General features: G+C 44.6%; 2 protein-coding genes across 3 annotated transcripts in view; one reads left to right on the top strand and one right to left on the bottom strand.

Annotated features, from left to right (window-relative positions):
• The first annotated feature begins 10 nt into the window (after positions 1-10).
• On the top strand, positions 11-8,227 carry EIF4A3 (eukaryotic translation initiation factor 4A3). Of its 2 annotated transcripts, XM_010008471.1 has the most exons (10): positions 11-302; positions 2,107-2,154; positions 2,506-2,638; positions 3,743-3,823; positions 4,243-4,384; positions 5,100-5,238; positions 5,986-6,101; positions 6,642-6,749; positions 6,837-6,964; positions 8,026-8,227. In XM_010008471.1, the coding sequence occupies exons 1-10, from the start codon at positions 30-32 to the stop codon at positions 8,040-8,042; spliced, it is 1,185 nt and encodes a 394-aa protein (XP_010006773.1). In that variant the 5' UTR covers positions 11-29; the 3' UTR covers positions 8,043-8,227. The 2 variants fall into 2 exon arrangements, with proteins under 2 accessions (XP_010006773.1, XP_010006766.1); XM_010008464.1 differs by lacking the exon at positions 2,107-2,154 and having other exon boundaries at positions 19-374; positions 2,530-2,638.
• A 4,974-nt stretch (positions 8,228-13,201) lies between these two features.
• The window catches only part of ATL2 (atlastin GTPase 2), a 20,444-nt gene continuing 17,424 nt past the window's right edge, over positions 13,202-16,221 (bottom strand). The window contains exons 11-12 of the mRNA XM_010008482.1: positions 14,803-15,234; positions 13,202-13,342 (exon numbers count right to left, since the gene is read on the bottom strand). Of these exons, the coding sequence (XP_010006784.1) occupies positions 13,202-13,342; positions 14,803-15,234 (573 nt within the window). The remainder of the gene's footprint in view (positions 13,343-14,802; positions 15,235-16,221) is intronic.

Genomic DNA, 16,221 nt, shown 5'->3' on the forward strand with positions numbered 1-16,221 from the left:
CCAGGCGGGGGCCGCCCCGCAAGCGGCTGATGAAGGAGGAGGACATGACCAAGGTGGAGTTCGAGACGAGCGAGGAGGTGGACGTGACGCCCACCTTCGACACCGTGGGGCTGCGGGAGGACCTGCTGCGCGGCATCTACGCCTACGGTTTTGAGAAGCCGTCGGCCATCCAGCAGAGAGCCATCAGGCAGATCATCAAGGGGAGAGACGTGATCGCCCAGTCACAATCAGGAACAGGGAAGACAGCAACATTCTCCATATCAGTTCTGCAGTGCCTGGATATACAGGTTCGTGAGACCCAGGCGCTGATCTTGGCACCGACTCGGGAGCTGGCTGTACAGATTCAGAAGGGTCTCCTCGCTCTGGGCGACTACATTCTGGCTTGCACATGGACTGCCGTCCTCACAGTTGTTAGTGTGTCCAAGTTGATTAGCTTTCAGTATGTCACTGAAATCAGTAGAGACTCGGCTGAGATCCCGTGTTTTCAATGAGCAGCGTTCTGAAACTCTTGGACGGGTTTTCTGGCAAACCCAGAAAAGCATTGTCGACAACTCGATCAAGAGAAAAAGCAGGAGGAAGTCTATTATCTCTCTAGAGACAAAGGAGAATATCGATCCCACTGGAAAAAGTAATCTCTAGGTTGCTAGCAGGAATTCCTAGACCTCCACATGTTGTTAGCTTATCTACTATTATTTAGTGGAGAAAAACAAAATCAGGTGCAGTAAATTGCAAGAAGTGAAAACACTGGTGTGATATAGGAGTAAACACGCCAGAACTGGGGAGCCTGCAGCAGAGCTCACTGGCACTGATGTTGCAGTTCTCAAAGCTGCTTTTCTGCAGATCAGGCTGCGATTGTAACAAAACTTTTGTCAGATACACTGTTGTCAATATTGGCTTTTTTTGCAGCGAAGGAGGGGTAAAGAACAGTGGAAGATACTGAAATTGTATTGTTTGTCCAGACATCCAGAGTTTTCACCAAACATTTGTTTCTCAGGTCACAGTCAGGAACAGGGAAGACAGCAACATTCTCCATATCTGTTCTGCAGTGCCTGGATATACAGGTAATTTAATAGCACACGGTAAAAATGTTTTTTAAATAACTTGGCATAGTTTTCATCATAAAAGTGTTCAGGTTTAGAGTAAATAAATTAAACTTCACATTGAAGTCTTGTAACTATGGTGAACTTAAGACAATTACTGAATGAAAATTTCACCAGTCTCTTATTCTGTAGGAGCTCGCCTATCAAACCCACCTTGGCAAAATAAGTTCAAATGAAGTCTTGTAATTACAAAGTTGGCTTTAACAGCTGACCTCTTGCACATACTAACAGAGGGCTAAATTAATCTCTCAGCAAGTAGAATTGTCTTCAAACTGTCTAACAGCATTAGAAACCCTTCTGAACAGTTGGCATATATTGCACAGAATCAGACCTAGATTTTTAACTGACAGATGTTTGCTTTTGTTCTAGCCAGGGGGATTGCAGCCATCCAATTGTTTTTTAAATAGATCTTGAATGTGTAGATGCTGTTGAATAAAATAATGATTTTCTGTGAGCCAGTACCCTGTTAAAAAAAGCTGAGATTTTTATTCCCCTGTCACTGCCTGGGGACATAAAAGTAAAAGTTGCACGTTCTAAGTGAAAAGGTCACATTTGTGCTCTGTTCCTGTAAAGTACTCAAAGTGTTCAGACATGACACTTCAGAATGTTTTCTGGGAATCCTCGTGCAATGCAAGGTTGTTATCTGAACTGAACATATATGAAATGTAAGTGGTTTGAATTTGTTCATGTTCTTTTGCAGTAAAAATACAGACTTTCATAATTGTTTTCCAAAATTAGGTCAGAATGAAAAGTGAATTACCAAAGAACAGCCTAAGCACTGTTGTGTCAAAAGTAGCTTCGTTAACACGCTGTTGCTGTCTAAATGCTCTGTGTGAGAGCAGTTTTCCAGGTGTGCTGACCCTTGCAAACACTAGGTTTTAGCACAAAATGCTAGGATTAGTCCTTCAGAGGTGGCATTTCAGAGTACTGTGGGATCTAAAATCTGTTCTGCTTGGCTGATACCTGCCCTGTGATCACCTGTTTTAATCAGGTTCGCGAGACCCAGGCGTTGATCTTGGCACCAACTCGGGAGCTGGCTGTACAGATTCAGAAGGTAGGAACAGTTAAATTGCCATCTCTAAAGTACTCTCAAGGCCTGGGGCCGATTTTCAGGTGATCCCCAGCAGAGCTCAAGGCACTGCTTTTTCTTTCTCTTCCTGAAATGAAGAAGAAATTCTGATAAAGGGCTGTTTTGCCCATCTGCATTATAACCGTTCTTGCATATGACCAGACTGGCTAGTGCTGTAAGGATTTACACTTTCTTAACTGAACGTTTCAGGACAGCACCTTGAAAGCAGCTGTCATCCCTGGGGAACTCCGTTTGGTTGTGGAGACCTGTATCTCTTCACAAATACAAGCTTCATGAGAGCTCAGTTCATTAAGCCATTCCTTTGCATCAACACAGGGTCTCCTCGCTCTGGGCGACTACATGAATGTCCAGTGTCACGCCTGCATCGGGGGGACCAGCGTGGGTGAAGATATCCGGAAACTGGATTATGGGCAGCATGTTGTTGCTGGCACCCCAGGCCGTGTGTTTGGTAAGGAGATGAGAGGAGGCTCCATGGCTTTCAGGCTCAGACCTGCCTGGAGCCATGGGAACCTCCTGCAGCTTTTGTGCGCTTAGATTCGAAATAGCATGAAAATTACTTAGATTGTGAGTGTTGAGGTAATGTGAACCTGACGTATAGCAAGGTAACAGCTCACTGTACTAATAGCTGGAAAAGACTAGAGAGAAATCAACAGATACAGTATTTGGACTTTCTCTGTTTACATGTATCTTTTAATTGTCAAAATGTTTCTCTGAATGGTGTCATGGGAGTGAAGAGTATTTTTAAAGCAGAAAATAGTACAGTCCCAGGAGATACTTAAAAAATCTTGGAGGAGATAGGAGCTGGGTCTGTCCGCCTCTCAAAGTTAGGTCCACATTTTCTGTGCACTGGCCATCGCTCTCTATTGTGTCAGGTGCACTTGCAGCTGGAACTTTCTGCCTTCACAGAATGAAGATTTTTGTACTTACTGTTCATGGCAGTTATTACAGCGATAGTGTTAACCTTCAAGCTCACAGATTCTGGATCTCTGAGAAACAGGCAGCACTCTCTTACATAAGTAAGAGAGAGAGTAAGTGGGAGTACATAGAGCTTCACGAGCAAAAAAACCCCAAAAAATTAGCAGCTGCTGAACTGAGCTGGCTTTGAGCAGCACTCTTAATAGCAAATAATTTTTAATTGCAGTATTGAGGGGTTACACAAAGCCATGTTCTCTGTGAACACAGGATGGGGGTTTGACCCATCTGTTCATTAAAAATGTATGTAGTGTTTCGCACTTCTCACATCCAGCTGCAATTACTTTGGGAGACTGGGTCACTGTTCCTGTGCAGTTAGTAAATAGCAACCCACAGCTTAGACAAAGCTTCCCTACAGTCAGTGCTGCCTTAGCCAGGCTGCAGAGACATTACCCTCGGGTGCCCTGGGCATGCTGTGGCCCTTAGATGTACCCTCCATCACCAGACACGAGTCTCTGTTTGCAACAGGGAAGGTGCCTGTCCTTCCTCCACCAGAATGCCCTGACAGTGGCTGGGAGCATGAGCTCAGTGTAGGCTCAGTTGCTTTCAGAGCCTTCTCATCATAAGCAAAATATTACAGATATGATTCGTCGTCGAAGTTTAAGGACTCGTGCGATCAAAATGCTGGTTTTGGATGAAGCAGATGAAATGCTCAATAAAGGTAAAATATTTGTCTCCCTTCCTTTCCTCTCACCTCTTTGAGATTCCAGAGTGTTCCAGTTGGCAGTTCTCCTTCAAAAGCAATTGGTTTTGTCAAAGTTAGACAGCTGTAGACTGTAGTCGGTTAAATGACTGAATATGTCTTGTCTCATTAAGGTGTAGTCTTTTTTTCAATAGTTACCTATTCTTGAGCGCTGCCCTTCATAATTGACTGTATCCCATGGCCACATTGTGATGGGTTTGGGAAAATGAGGAAAAGTTGAGCAATATGTGACACTGGCTTTGTGTTACTGATTCATTACATCGTTAATGTTTGTCACAGCTTAGGCCCATTAGTGAATTCCAAATTAAATAGTGGAAGAGAAGATATTTGGGAGAAAGGTGTGGTAACTGTTCTGTGCCACTTGATTTGCTTTTCAGGTTTTAAGGAGCAGATCTATGATGTGTACAGATACTTGCCTCCAGCTACACAGGTGGTTCTGATCAGTGCCACTTTGCCTCATGAAATTCTGGAAATGACCAACAAATTCATGACAGACCCCATTCGCATCTTGGTTAAACGGTGAGTGAGTTTCCCTGGAAAGAACAGGAGCTCTTGGAGTTGGTCCAGCCCTGGGCAGTTCACAGTATTATCTGATGTAAATATGCAGTCTGTGTCACATTCCTTCTCACCATTGCAGTTTGTATAGATGTTTGAAGACATCCTCATGTCCTTTTTTTCCAGTGGAGACCAGCTCATCTCCCTGACTTTATCCTTGTCCAGTTCTGTTTGCTGCTACTCAGCCTGACTGTCCCCTGCACTCTCATCCTCCCCATGTATAGCAGTTTCTTCTGGCAATCCATTTTCCACAGCTACTCAATTTCTGTGCTCCTCCAGAGGATTTTTGTTGGCCTTTCCCACTAGCTTTGACTAATCCTGAATGATCTTGGCATAGCTTAAGTCTGATGTGTCACAGCTCCTCATGCACTGGAAGTCCCTCAGGAGTCAAAAGGAGTAAGTGTAGGCAACCTGACTGGAGGAGCCTCACTCTTTCATGATTTCTTACACTGCCCCATTTAACTTTCTTCCGTCTCTCTTGTCAAGAAGCTTGAATGTAAACAGAGTGAGAATTGAAGCTGTCTTAGAGCAGACCTCTCTAGTTGTTTTCAAACAACTTGGACTTGTGTATAGACCCAGCAACCCACAGCACACAGGGCAGAGGTTGTTCTCTGCTGAAGCACACCCAGCCCTTCTTGAACTAATTGTATGTATTCATGTACTTGTGATATCTATACAGTGATGAGTTGACCCTCGAAGGCATCAAGCAGTTTTTCGTGGCTGTGGAGAGGGAAGAGTGGAAGTTTGACACCTTGTGCGATCTCTACGACACACTCACAATCACCCAGGCTGTCATCTTCTGTAACACCAAGAGAAAGGTACAGCAGCCATCCAAAAGGCTTGTTGCTCTCCTTCAGAGAGGAGAGTGCTAGGACAAACCCAGCTAACAGGTCTGGTTGTTTCCTGTTTGGAAATAGTTTAGTCAGAAGAGACGCAAAACATTTGTCTTTAAGATGTGCCTAGTGTAAAGAATTGGTTATAGAAAGACCTACTATACTTGACTTTTTAGAGAAGCAGAACTTACTAGTTAAGAATGTGCTGCTAATCCCCAAAACAAACCCACACTTAGAGTAAATTACCTTAATTTCTTTCCTTTCAAGGCTCATGGATGCTTTGAGAAGAATATATACTTTTCATCCATGCATAAATGATGTGTGCATGTCCCTGCAAGCATTCTCCAAGCACACCTAGTAGGTTTAGCTGTCCAGAGCAGAGAGCTAACCCAGGTTGCTTGGCTGTATGCACAGGTAGACTGGCTCACAGAGAAGATGAGAGAAGCCAACTTCACAGTTTCATCCATGCATAAATGATGTGTGCATGTCCCTGCAAGCATTCTCCAAGCACACCTAGTAGGTTTAGCTGTCCAGAGCAGAGAGCTAACCCAGGTTGCTTGGCTGTATGCACAGGTAGACTGGCTCACAGAGAAGATGAGAGAAGCCAGCTTCACAGTTTCATCCATGCATAAATGATGTGTGCATGTCCCTGCAAGCATTCTCCAAGCACACCTAGTAGGTTTGGCTGTCCAGAGCAGAGAGCTAACCCAGGTTGCTTGGCTGTATGCACAGGTAGACTGGCTCACAGAGAAGATGAGAGAAGCCAACTTCACCGTTTCATCCATGCATGGGGACATGCCACAGAAGGAGAGAGAGTCCATTATGAAAGAGTTCAGATCTGGTGCAAGGTAAATGCCTTAAACAGTGTTGCTTACATCATTGCTACCTCAGGGCAGGATTTTTTTCTAGGATCTGGAGGGAAGCAGCCTTAAAAACCCATAAAACCTCTCCTCTGAAGGCCTGGTTCAGCTCAAATTAGGAATAGCTGATTTCTGTCTGTCCCCCTTTGGTGTCACAGGCTTGGGAGACTGCCACTTTCCAAGGAGAGATCATACTTACAAGGCATAGAATTGGTCTGTTTTATTTTGCTGAAGAGGTTGGGCTGCATTTAAAATAAGTTAAGGAAAAAAATATTTGTGCTCTGTCCTGTATTTTAAACTTTTTTTCGAAAGATCAAAGCTGTCTTGGCACTATCTGTCTTCACTGAAATTTAGTGATGCTGCATGGAACAAGCCTTCCTTGCAGCAGAAGTGTGGATTCTGCCAGTGTGCTGTGGGGAGGGAGGAGCACAGAATAGCAGGGGATGCCCTCTGCCGGATACAACTTCTCAGCTCTCGTGCCCACCTCAGTGGGGTGCAGCAGCTTTAACTGTCCCTTTCCCTTTGCAGCCGAGTCCTTATTTCAACAGATGTTTGGGCTAGAGGCCTGGATGTGCCTCAGGTGTCCCTGATCATTAACTACGACTTGCCCAACAACAGAGAACTCTACATACACAGGTAAGCTTGGCCTTCACATGGGGCAGCATGGCTGGGTTACTCTTGGGCGAGGTGGCTGCCATGTTCTCATTCCTTTTGCCTCCACAGAATTGGCCGGTCAGGCAGATACGGCCGAAAAGGGGTAGCGATCAACTTTGTGAAGAACGATAACATCCGCATCCTGCGGGACATTGAGCAGTACTACTCCACCCAGATCGATGAGATGCCCATGAATGGTGAGTGCTGGCTGGCCCCAGTGAGGCTGCTGTCCTCTGCCCCTTGGGAACTGGCATACTGAGACTTAGATAGGTTGGAGAGTTGGGCGGGGAGAAACATGATGAAATTCAACAAGGGGAAGTGCAGAGTTTTACATTTGGGGAAGAACAACACCATGTCCCAGTACAGGTTGGGGGCTGAACTGCTGGAGAGTAGTGTAGGTGAAAGAGACCTGGGGGTCCTGGTAGACAGGAGGATGACCATGAGCCAGCAATGTGCCCTTGTGGCCAAGAAGGCCAATGGCATCCTGGGGTGCATTAGAAAGGGTGTGGTTAGTAGGTCAAGAGAGGTTCTCCTCCCTCTCTATTCTGCATTGGTGAGGCCACATCTGGAGTATTGTGTCCAGTTCTGGGCCCCTCAGTTCAAAAAGGACAGGGAACTGCTCGAAAGAGTCCAGCGCAGAGCTACGAAGATGATTAAGGGAGTGGAACATCTCCCTTATGAGGAAAGGCTGAGGGAGCTGGGTCTCTTTAGCTTGGAGAAAAGGAGACTGAGGGGTGACCTCATCAATGTTTACAAATATGTAAGGGGTGAGTGTCAGGGAGATGGAGTTAGGCTTTTCTCAGTGATGACCAGTGATAGGACAAGGGGTAATGGGTGTAAATTGGAGCATAGGAAGTTCAAGGTGAATATCCGAAAAAATTTTTTTACTGTAAGAGTGACAGAGCACTGGAACAGACTGCCCAGGGAGGTTGTGGAGTCTCCCTCACTGGAGACATTCAAAACCCACCTGGATGAGTTCCTGTGTGATGTACTCTAGGTGACCCTGCTCTGGCAGGGGGGTTGGACTAGATGATCTCTCGAGGTCCCTTCCAGCCCCTAAGATTCTATGATTCTATGATACTGCATCTGAAAGATAAATGCCAGACGCTTCGTTTTGCCATGCCTGCTTCCCAAGCCCCATCTTGGTTTCCTCTGGCCAAGAACCTGGGAATGGCAGTGTGTGTGCTGGAACTGCTGGGCTGTGACTCTCAGCACACTTGGTGCATACTTAACATTCTCTCATTTTCTTTTGTTTCAGTTGCTGATCTCATCTGAAGTTCTGTGTTTACCAGGAGTTGTACTATTTAGTAGCCTCCATCATTCTGTTTTGGACCCACATCCTTTTATTGTATGGCAGATCATACGTTCTCGAGTTGAGCTGCACTTGGGACCTTGTGTAAATAATATGTTTACTCCTGCCCATGTTTTTCAATTAAAGAAAAAAGGAAGTTTTACCATAACCTGTGCTTAATTAACTTTAACCCAAAATAGTAGCAAGCAGGGAGTTTTGAGGTACTGCCATACTGGGCTGGCACAGTCAAAAAAATACTGGACACGCAGTATATCTAGGTTCATAAGTAACAGGGCTTCCTGCTCTCCGCCCCTTTGTTTATTGCTGCATTATGCAACCTGATGTAAGTTTCATTAACTTGGCTTGTAAGGATCAGCCATATACAGAAAAAACCCTTGGCCTGACCCTAGCCTGCTTTAAGAAAATTCAGGTACAAAATAACCAGAAATTTCTTGTTATGTATGCCTTTCTGGAGAAGAGAAGGTTCTGGGTAGACCTCATAGCAGCCTTCCAGTATCTGGAGGAGGCTTACAGGAAAGCTAGGGAGGGACTTCTTACAAGGGCTTGTAGCAAGAGGACAAAAGGTAATGGATTAAATCTGGAAGAGGGGAGATTTAGGTTAGACAGTAGGAAGAAATTCTAATGGGTGAGGGTGGTGAGACACTGGCACAGGTTGCCCAGGGAAGTTGTGGATGCCCCATCCTTGGAAGTGTTCACAGCCAGGCTGGATGGGGCTCTGAGCAACCTAATCTAGCTGGAGGTGTCCCTGCTCATGGCAGGGGGTTTGAACTAGGTGATCTTTAAGGTCCCTTCCATCCCAAACTATTCTATGGTTCTATTTCTGGAGCCAGAAATAACATCACATGTTGGTCTGGATGATTGTTTTCCCTCCCAAGGAACAGAGGGACTTGAGCAGGCACTTGTGAGGAAGAATGCCTCATTAACTTGATACCAACTGGGGAAATAACATTTTAATCAGCATTTCCTGAAGTAAAAAAAAAAAACAAACCAAGTATCTTACTACCTTCTACACCTTTCTGATGCTGTAGCTTGTTACATTTTCCCTGTCTCCCTAGCATTTTGTTGTACTTTGCCAGCCCTAGTTATCTTCCCTGTAGCTTTCCTGCCTAGCTCTGTATCCTTTTTGAGGCAAGAGCTGGCCAGAGATACACTGCTGCTCTGGGAGAAGTTCCAATACTTTAATTGGCTTTTACTTCTTAGGGAGTATGGGGGAAAGCAAGACCTCAGTACACCACCAGTATGCAGAGAACTGGAACAGTTCTTGGGGCTCCTTTTCTGAATCCTGAGCAGACAAGCCCTGGGTAGAAGAAGTGCATTTTTATGCCCCCTTGTTTTCCACTTGGGAAGTTCCTCTGTTCCTGTGCACGATGCTGATGTTCTTGACATAAGCAAAAGCTGAAAAATATTCACCTTATTTTACTAAGAAAACTAAGGGGCTGCCTAGTAGAGGTGAGGTTGCTGCAGCTTTGTGCTCCCATGTGCCATCAGCAGCAAGGCTGAGCCAGCTGTCCCAGTAGGCACACACACAACCCATGCTCACAGCACCCATACCGGTCAACACTGAGCACTAGCACAACCAGCACCAATATCCAGTATCCTGTCACTGTCCAGTTGATCAGGATGAGGGTCTGTTGGTGGGAAATAAAGAAGCATACCTACAGCTGCAGTCCCTCCAGTAACTGGGCAAGGAGGCTCAGTTCACTAAGTAGCTGGCCACAGGCTCACCAGTCTGATCCAGGAGCTGGCATGTGGATATGGCCCACAGCCCCATTCCAGCTGCTGGTTCAGCCTGCCCTGGCACACACACATAGTGGATGGTCTCCACCTAACCAGCCTTTGAATAGTTTATCCTGTAACTGGCTCTTGGAGTCTCGTTTCTAGTTGCCTCCCATAGAGGGAGGCACACACACAGAGGGAGGCCCAGACGCTCCAACAGGTACAGCCTGAGCCTTGGGGTCCCTCTAGCTGCCTCAAGCAGAATTAGATGCCTATTCAGTCCTGGCTGAGGGCCGCTTTTAATACCTGGCTCCCAGGCCCCTACTTGCTGGCTACATCTGGCTCAATATTGTTAACACGGACATGCAATTTCACCCTGCAGTTGCTGGCACTCCAAACATGCAGCCCCTGTGACCTGAGATCCCACTCCAGTTGAATGGGGAACACAGAATAGCATCCTCTCTCCCATAAACAGCGTAAGAAATGGAGTTAATAGAGAAAACAAGACATGACCAGAGAACACTCACCAGCAACCTGATACCAACCACATAACCAGCCCCATTTATCCCTTTAATCATGTTTCCCACTTTGCTCCTCCCAAAAAATCACCTCGGCCTCTCCTTTTTCCTTTCACCTCTCCTATGAAGTTGGGGGGGTTTTTGCATTCACTCTGCAACTTCTTGACAGAGTGTTCAGGAACATTCCTCCCTGTGCACCCTGTTTCAGTCCTCTACTAGCAAGGGTCTGTATAAAGCCTTCCAGCTTCGCTGTCCACATTCTAGACAGAGTTCTGCTCTCAACATCACTGCAGGGCAAGCTGGGCATGGCACATCCTCAAACCTGACTCATACCTGCCCGGAGAATGCAAGAAACAAAGGCAAACATGTTCCTCCAAGCTCCCTATATGACACTAAGTCATTGACTGATAAAGAGATTCATCACCAAAGCATGAGATTGTTTAAATAACATTATTTAATCTATACAGTTTGAGAGAAGGTATCATAAAATGCAACATTCCTACCTCTTCTTCAGCATCATTCACCTGAAGCTGAGCCCTCACCTCCAGAGGGCAGGTAACCACCTCTCCCCCTCAGTCCTTTATGGTACAAAAGTCACAGTGCAATTGCTTTAGACAAATGATTTCTCTCACTCAGGAGACTCATGAAGCTCAAACGTTGATGGAATTCGTTACCAATTAGGAATACAAAACCAGCTATTGCACACAGTCATTTCCAGCTGCAGTTAAATTATTTAGCTTCCTTTACACTCCACACACCTGTGAATGCATTCATTGATGCTGATTTAGTCATGAGCGAAAACAGTCTGTAATGGGCTTTCAGAATGACAGCCAGTGTAGGGCAGAGGCCAACAAGCAACTCCACCAAGCAAGAAGCGTGCTTCAGAATACCAGGAAGTTCTTCTGTACAGGGAGGGGATTTGAGCTAGACAGGTGTCATCCCTTAGAGACAAGCGTGAGAGGAATATTGGCTTCAAGAGAAAGCTATGAAGTACAAGAGACAATTTGTTCATAGAATTGCCAGGATAAGTATTTAACATAATTTATGTAGTAGAATACATACTTCAACATCTTTTTAAAATAAACACAAATTTCATTTCATATATACACAACTGATTTTAATCATGTACTGAAAATAAATTACAGGAAATAACTTTAAAATGCAACAGAAGACAAGAGTTTCACAACAAACATTCCCATTGATTTTCCCAAGGGGGTGAGAGATTGCAGTGCTCAAGGCCGGTAAATATCACAAATATATCAAAAAAACCTTTTAAGTTGTTGATGCATTCACACATTTACATGAGCCACAAACATTCCTTTACAGGGACTGCACTTAGCTACCACAGAACCAGGTTTTGCCATAAACTACAAAACTTTGATACAAAATTGTATTTATATATTTATATTTCATATACATGCCCTATCTGTGATTTCTTAAAAAATAAAAACTAAACACACTGTACAGACAATCCTAACTCATTGCTTGGTAGCTGTAGGCAACATTTTTTGGATGGAATTTCTCCCCCAGTAGAATTAATGGCAACATTATATACATGAAGGCTAAACTGCAGAAACAAGACAGCTCAGTTCTGATATGCACCTCCCTCGGGACCAGGTCTGCAAGTTGAAGGCAAGACACCAAAGGCTCTGACCCACTGCCTCCCTCACAAGTCAGTTCTGCTGGCGGCATTGTGAGGAACCAATACATGCATTTGTGTAACACTGGTATAAAAGGCAATAAAGCAAGATACATATTGTAATGTAGTGGCTCTAATGGCTTCACCAACTTGACACACAGAAACACTTGTCAGAGGTGGCGAGGGGTTGTTGTGGAGCTGGGTACATATCACATGGGTCTGATCATTATACTTCCCTGAAATTACTGCCTGCAGAGGACAGATAATTCCTGCTGTAAGCCAGAGACTGCATGGACTCCAATGCTGGGGGAAGATACTTCCCCTTAAAACACCCCCCAGCTCTCCCATGTGCACAGGTCACCAGGACTTTACACTTTTTACTTTAAAACAGATGCACGCCCTCCCAGCCCCAGTGCTCTCCATGGCACCAGCTTGTCTTAAGAGCAGAGCACTGACAAACTTAACTCTTCCCAGGTGATGGCAGCAATCTGTGAAGCCAGTCACACTAAACTACTTCTACAGTTGATTGTAAACTTTGGTTTATTTTATTTTTTTTTTATTACTGAGTTCTCATGGTACAGCAAGCATGTCTAGGATGAGAGGGCAGAGTTGAAGAGAAGATGAATTGTCAGTCTGTCTTTAGTCTGGCATGGTGAGACACCTGCTCGGTCAGGCCTGCTTTGATAGAGTTTTTTACAGACTGCCTCATGTGATCCTCCATCAAATTATCACTCATGGGCTTCAACACCTGTGGAATGAGAAACGTGCAAAAGAAACAAAAAAATGAGGTAACCAAGGAAAATAAAATATAAAAACATACAAAGAGATGAGACTCGAAATAATGAAAAAGCTTAGAAATTATGAAGTCTGATGTGAACTGGAATGAACTGAAAGAGAAATTAATTTCACTGCTATAGTAATGAGATTAAATCAGTCACATGCTATGATCACAAGTGATGTCCCTCCTATACAGCAGTATTTCACTGAATTCAAACCACTTTACAGTTCCTAGAAGATGGATGTGCAATTCCATACCCTATATGCAGCATCAGTCTGGTATGGTTACAGCATTTATGCAGACTGGCCCAGATGGTCCAGCTTATTGTCCTACATGTGTAAGTGTGAACACTTCAGATACAGAAAGAAAGTTAAAAATACTGGCTAGTTTTTCTTCTTGTTATTGTTGGATGAGAGTCGCTGTCGTGGCACTGATGTAAGCGCACGGCGAATTGTTCGGTGTCTAAGGACTTCAAAGAGTTTGGAAAACACCTAAAACATGAATTTGGCTGTTAGAAAAAATGACTCTTAGAAGGCGGCAGAAAAAGCCAAACAAGTTAAGTTCAGAAAAAGTAACTGATTGCCAGTAACTTCTCACCTTCCTGGGATTCCTCTGAAGCAAGGAAGGAAAAGAAACACAAATTCAGAAAAATGCATAGCAAGAACATGGTATATAGTCAAGAGTGGCTCAGATGGGACACCTGTAGGTGCTTTGCCAATCATTGGTGACATACAACTGCACCAACCTCACCAGTAAGCTCTTTTGGAGACTGCTTTTCCCTGGCCCACAAAAGGCAAGCTTCTGCTAACATAAGCCAAGTTCTTCCCTTTCCAGAGAAGGTCAGCAGGCAAATCAAGCCTTATGTGCTACAGGTATCCTACAGCAGCTGCTGAACTCAGTGACTACTACACATGGAACCAACACCTTCCAGCTTCCTAGCAGTGCTTTTCATCCCCAAGCTTCAAAGCAAGAGGATACGGGGATAGAGTGAGAAGAGCCTCAATTTTAATCACTAGTTAAGGGTGTAACTCAAAATTTAGCACCCTTATGCAAATGTTCCTACTCATTAACTGGAATCCACTTTTTCCTGCCCTAGTCTATCAACCTTACCTGGTTGCTCACATAGGTCTAGTGTACCACTGCCTATGATGAGCCTTGAACTGAGTCATCTTTCAAATGGAGAAGACAGCCTCTGTATAAAAAGGCTCCCATTAGTTATCTGCTTGTGCCTAGGGAGGATCCATTTTAATGTCATCCCAGGTAAGTTCAGTGAGACCTTTAGTAACAGCAGCACCAGAGTGTTTCCCTTCTGCTGGCACTGGGCATAGCTATTCAGAATGCTCTAAACAATACTTGTTAGCATTGGTTAGGAATTCTCTGCATTGATTTTACTGACACATCTGTCAACTGGATTTGGGCAGGAAAATCTCTGTACAGAAAGCTTTCTCCTCCAGCTTTCATACTTTTACACTCAAGTCATCTCTTCTTTCAGGAATTTGTCTGCCTGGCAAGTATTTCTTGCAACAGCAGTTGTACCAATGGAAGTTGTCACTGACAACACAAGTCTTCCTGAAGGAAGAAACGTGCTGAACATCCTCTTCTAGCAGATGCGGCAAGTCATCAGCCAGTTCTTTTTGAGGTCTAGTTAGCCCTCCAGTGTCACACCATCAGGTGAGGTGAGAGAAGGCAGCAGTGTTTCACTTTTCCCTTTTCTTGCAGCAACTGAGACATTTTATCCACCACATAAGGGCAAGCTACCTTTAAAAGCAGAATGCCTTGCTCTGAAAAAATAACAAGATTTTTTAAGAGTCCCTTCACTCTTTATCATCCAAGCACCTAGTAAGGCCTTCAGACAACACTTTCTTGATAATATTCTAAGCTTGTTTAATACTTTTGGTGTGCAGCACCTCTTACTGAAGGGAGCAGTCACACTTCTGAACTGATTTTCCCCTTGGCAGTGCTATAATTCTCTGTTAGGTCTAGACCAGCTTTTCATTCACAGCACTGAACAAAAAAATGTTATATCTGCTCAAGAAAGGAAGGTTTTGCATTAAAAAAAAACTGGTACCAACCTGTTCCCATATAGCTTCAGCGATCTGATCAATGGCTGTTCCAACTTCTCTGAATTCCCCAGAGTATTTAACATATGCCCAAGTACAAAACGATATAAGAGCCAACCCCAGCACGAGATTACACAGGGTAGCTATGGAGTTCATACCAAGAAACCCAGTCAGTCCTGAGATTATATACATGGCAAACATGACTGCAAATAGAGTGGCAGGAGTACGCGCAGCATAAAAGATGTTTTTGCCATCGTTGTGCTTCACAAAGTTTGCATAGATCTCGTCGATTTCCACTTCAAGCTGTTCCTGGTAGCGCCGACAGAACTCCTCCCCTCCCATCTTCTTCACCGAGCGGAACTGCCCCACAGCCGACTCTCTGAAATCCTGGTGCTTCCGCTCAAGGTCCGATGGGGCAATGTAAGGCTTATCTCCCCCACAAATCTGTTAGAGCAATCAGAGAGGCGATCATCGCACCCTGAGTAGCTTCTGCTGTCCAGAAAGCAACGCTGCTCCTCACTGCCCTACTCTCCAGCCAACAACAGACTACCTCCTGCAGCTTCTCTGACTTTGTAAGCTCCAGAGTCCTGCCTCAAGAGAAGCAGCTAAAGGTACTTTGCATCATGGCACAGCAAGAGCCTTACCTGTCTAATCACACACAGAGCTTTAGCACGTGACTGAATTCAGTTACCTCTACTGTTACCTTTGGGCATGCCTGGAAGGACAAGATATCAGTCACACATGTATTCCTTTTATGGAAAGGTGAAATAAAGGAACATCAGGAGGCAGAGAAAGCTTCGTTAAGGAAGGTTAAAGAGAACTCTGAAGGCTGTAAGCCCTCCCCCTCAGCTTTTCCTCCCCAGCACCCACCCCAGTGAGAGGACCAGTGTAGAACTTAGACAAAACAGTGCAGATTTTCCCACTCAACAAGTTTATTCCTGTTTATTGCTGCCACTAGCAGACTTGATTAAACTTATCAGGTGATATGAAAAGAACTAATTTCTGACATCTTTAGCCTATTCTCCCCTAGACTGTCCTCTAGATTTGATTCTAATGAACTTGAGAATATGTTTCTGCTGAAGGGAAAAGACCATAGACTCAGTGGATACCAATGATGTGAACATCCACCATCTCACTCTCTCACAGGTATGAAAATGGTCAGATACCAAGGTCTTGTACTCTCTGCAAGACAGAATTCTGATCTCTTGAGGACTATGATTAGACCTTAACCTAGGTGATGAGAAATTATATATGGCAGATCAGTTCCTCCAGACCTTCAGTGTCAGACTATGTAAAAACTGAAGATTCTTTCCGTATGATATGAAACAGCCTTCCCATCCTGCCCCAAGGTAGTCTTACAGAAGTGCTTGTAATCTCATTTCTGGAGTGCAGCAATAACTAACTTTTCTCCTCCTGCTGCCCCTTCAGCAG

This window comes from Chaetura pelagica, unplaced genomic scaffold (genome assembly GCF_000747805.2).
Source record: "Chaetura pelagica isolate M959 unplaced genomic scaffold, ChaPel_1.0 scaffold350, whole genome shotgun sequence".
Classification (NCBI taxonomy): Eukaryota; Metazoa; Chordata; class Aves; order Apodiformes; family Apodidae; genus Chaetura; species Chaetura pelagica.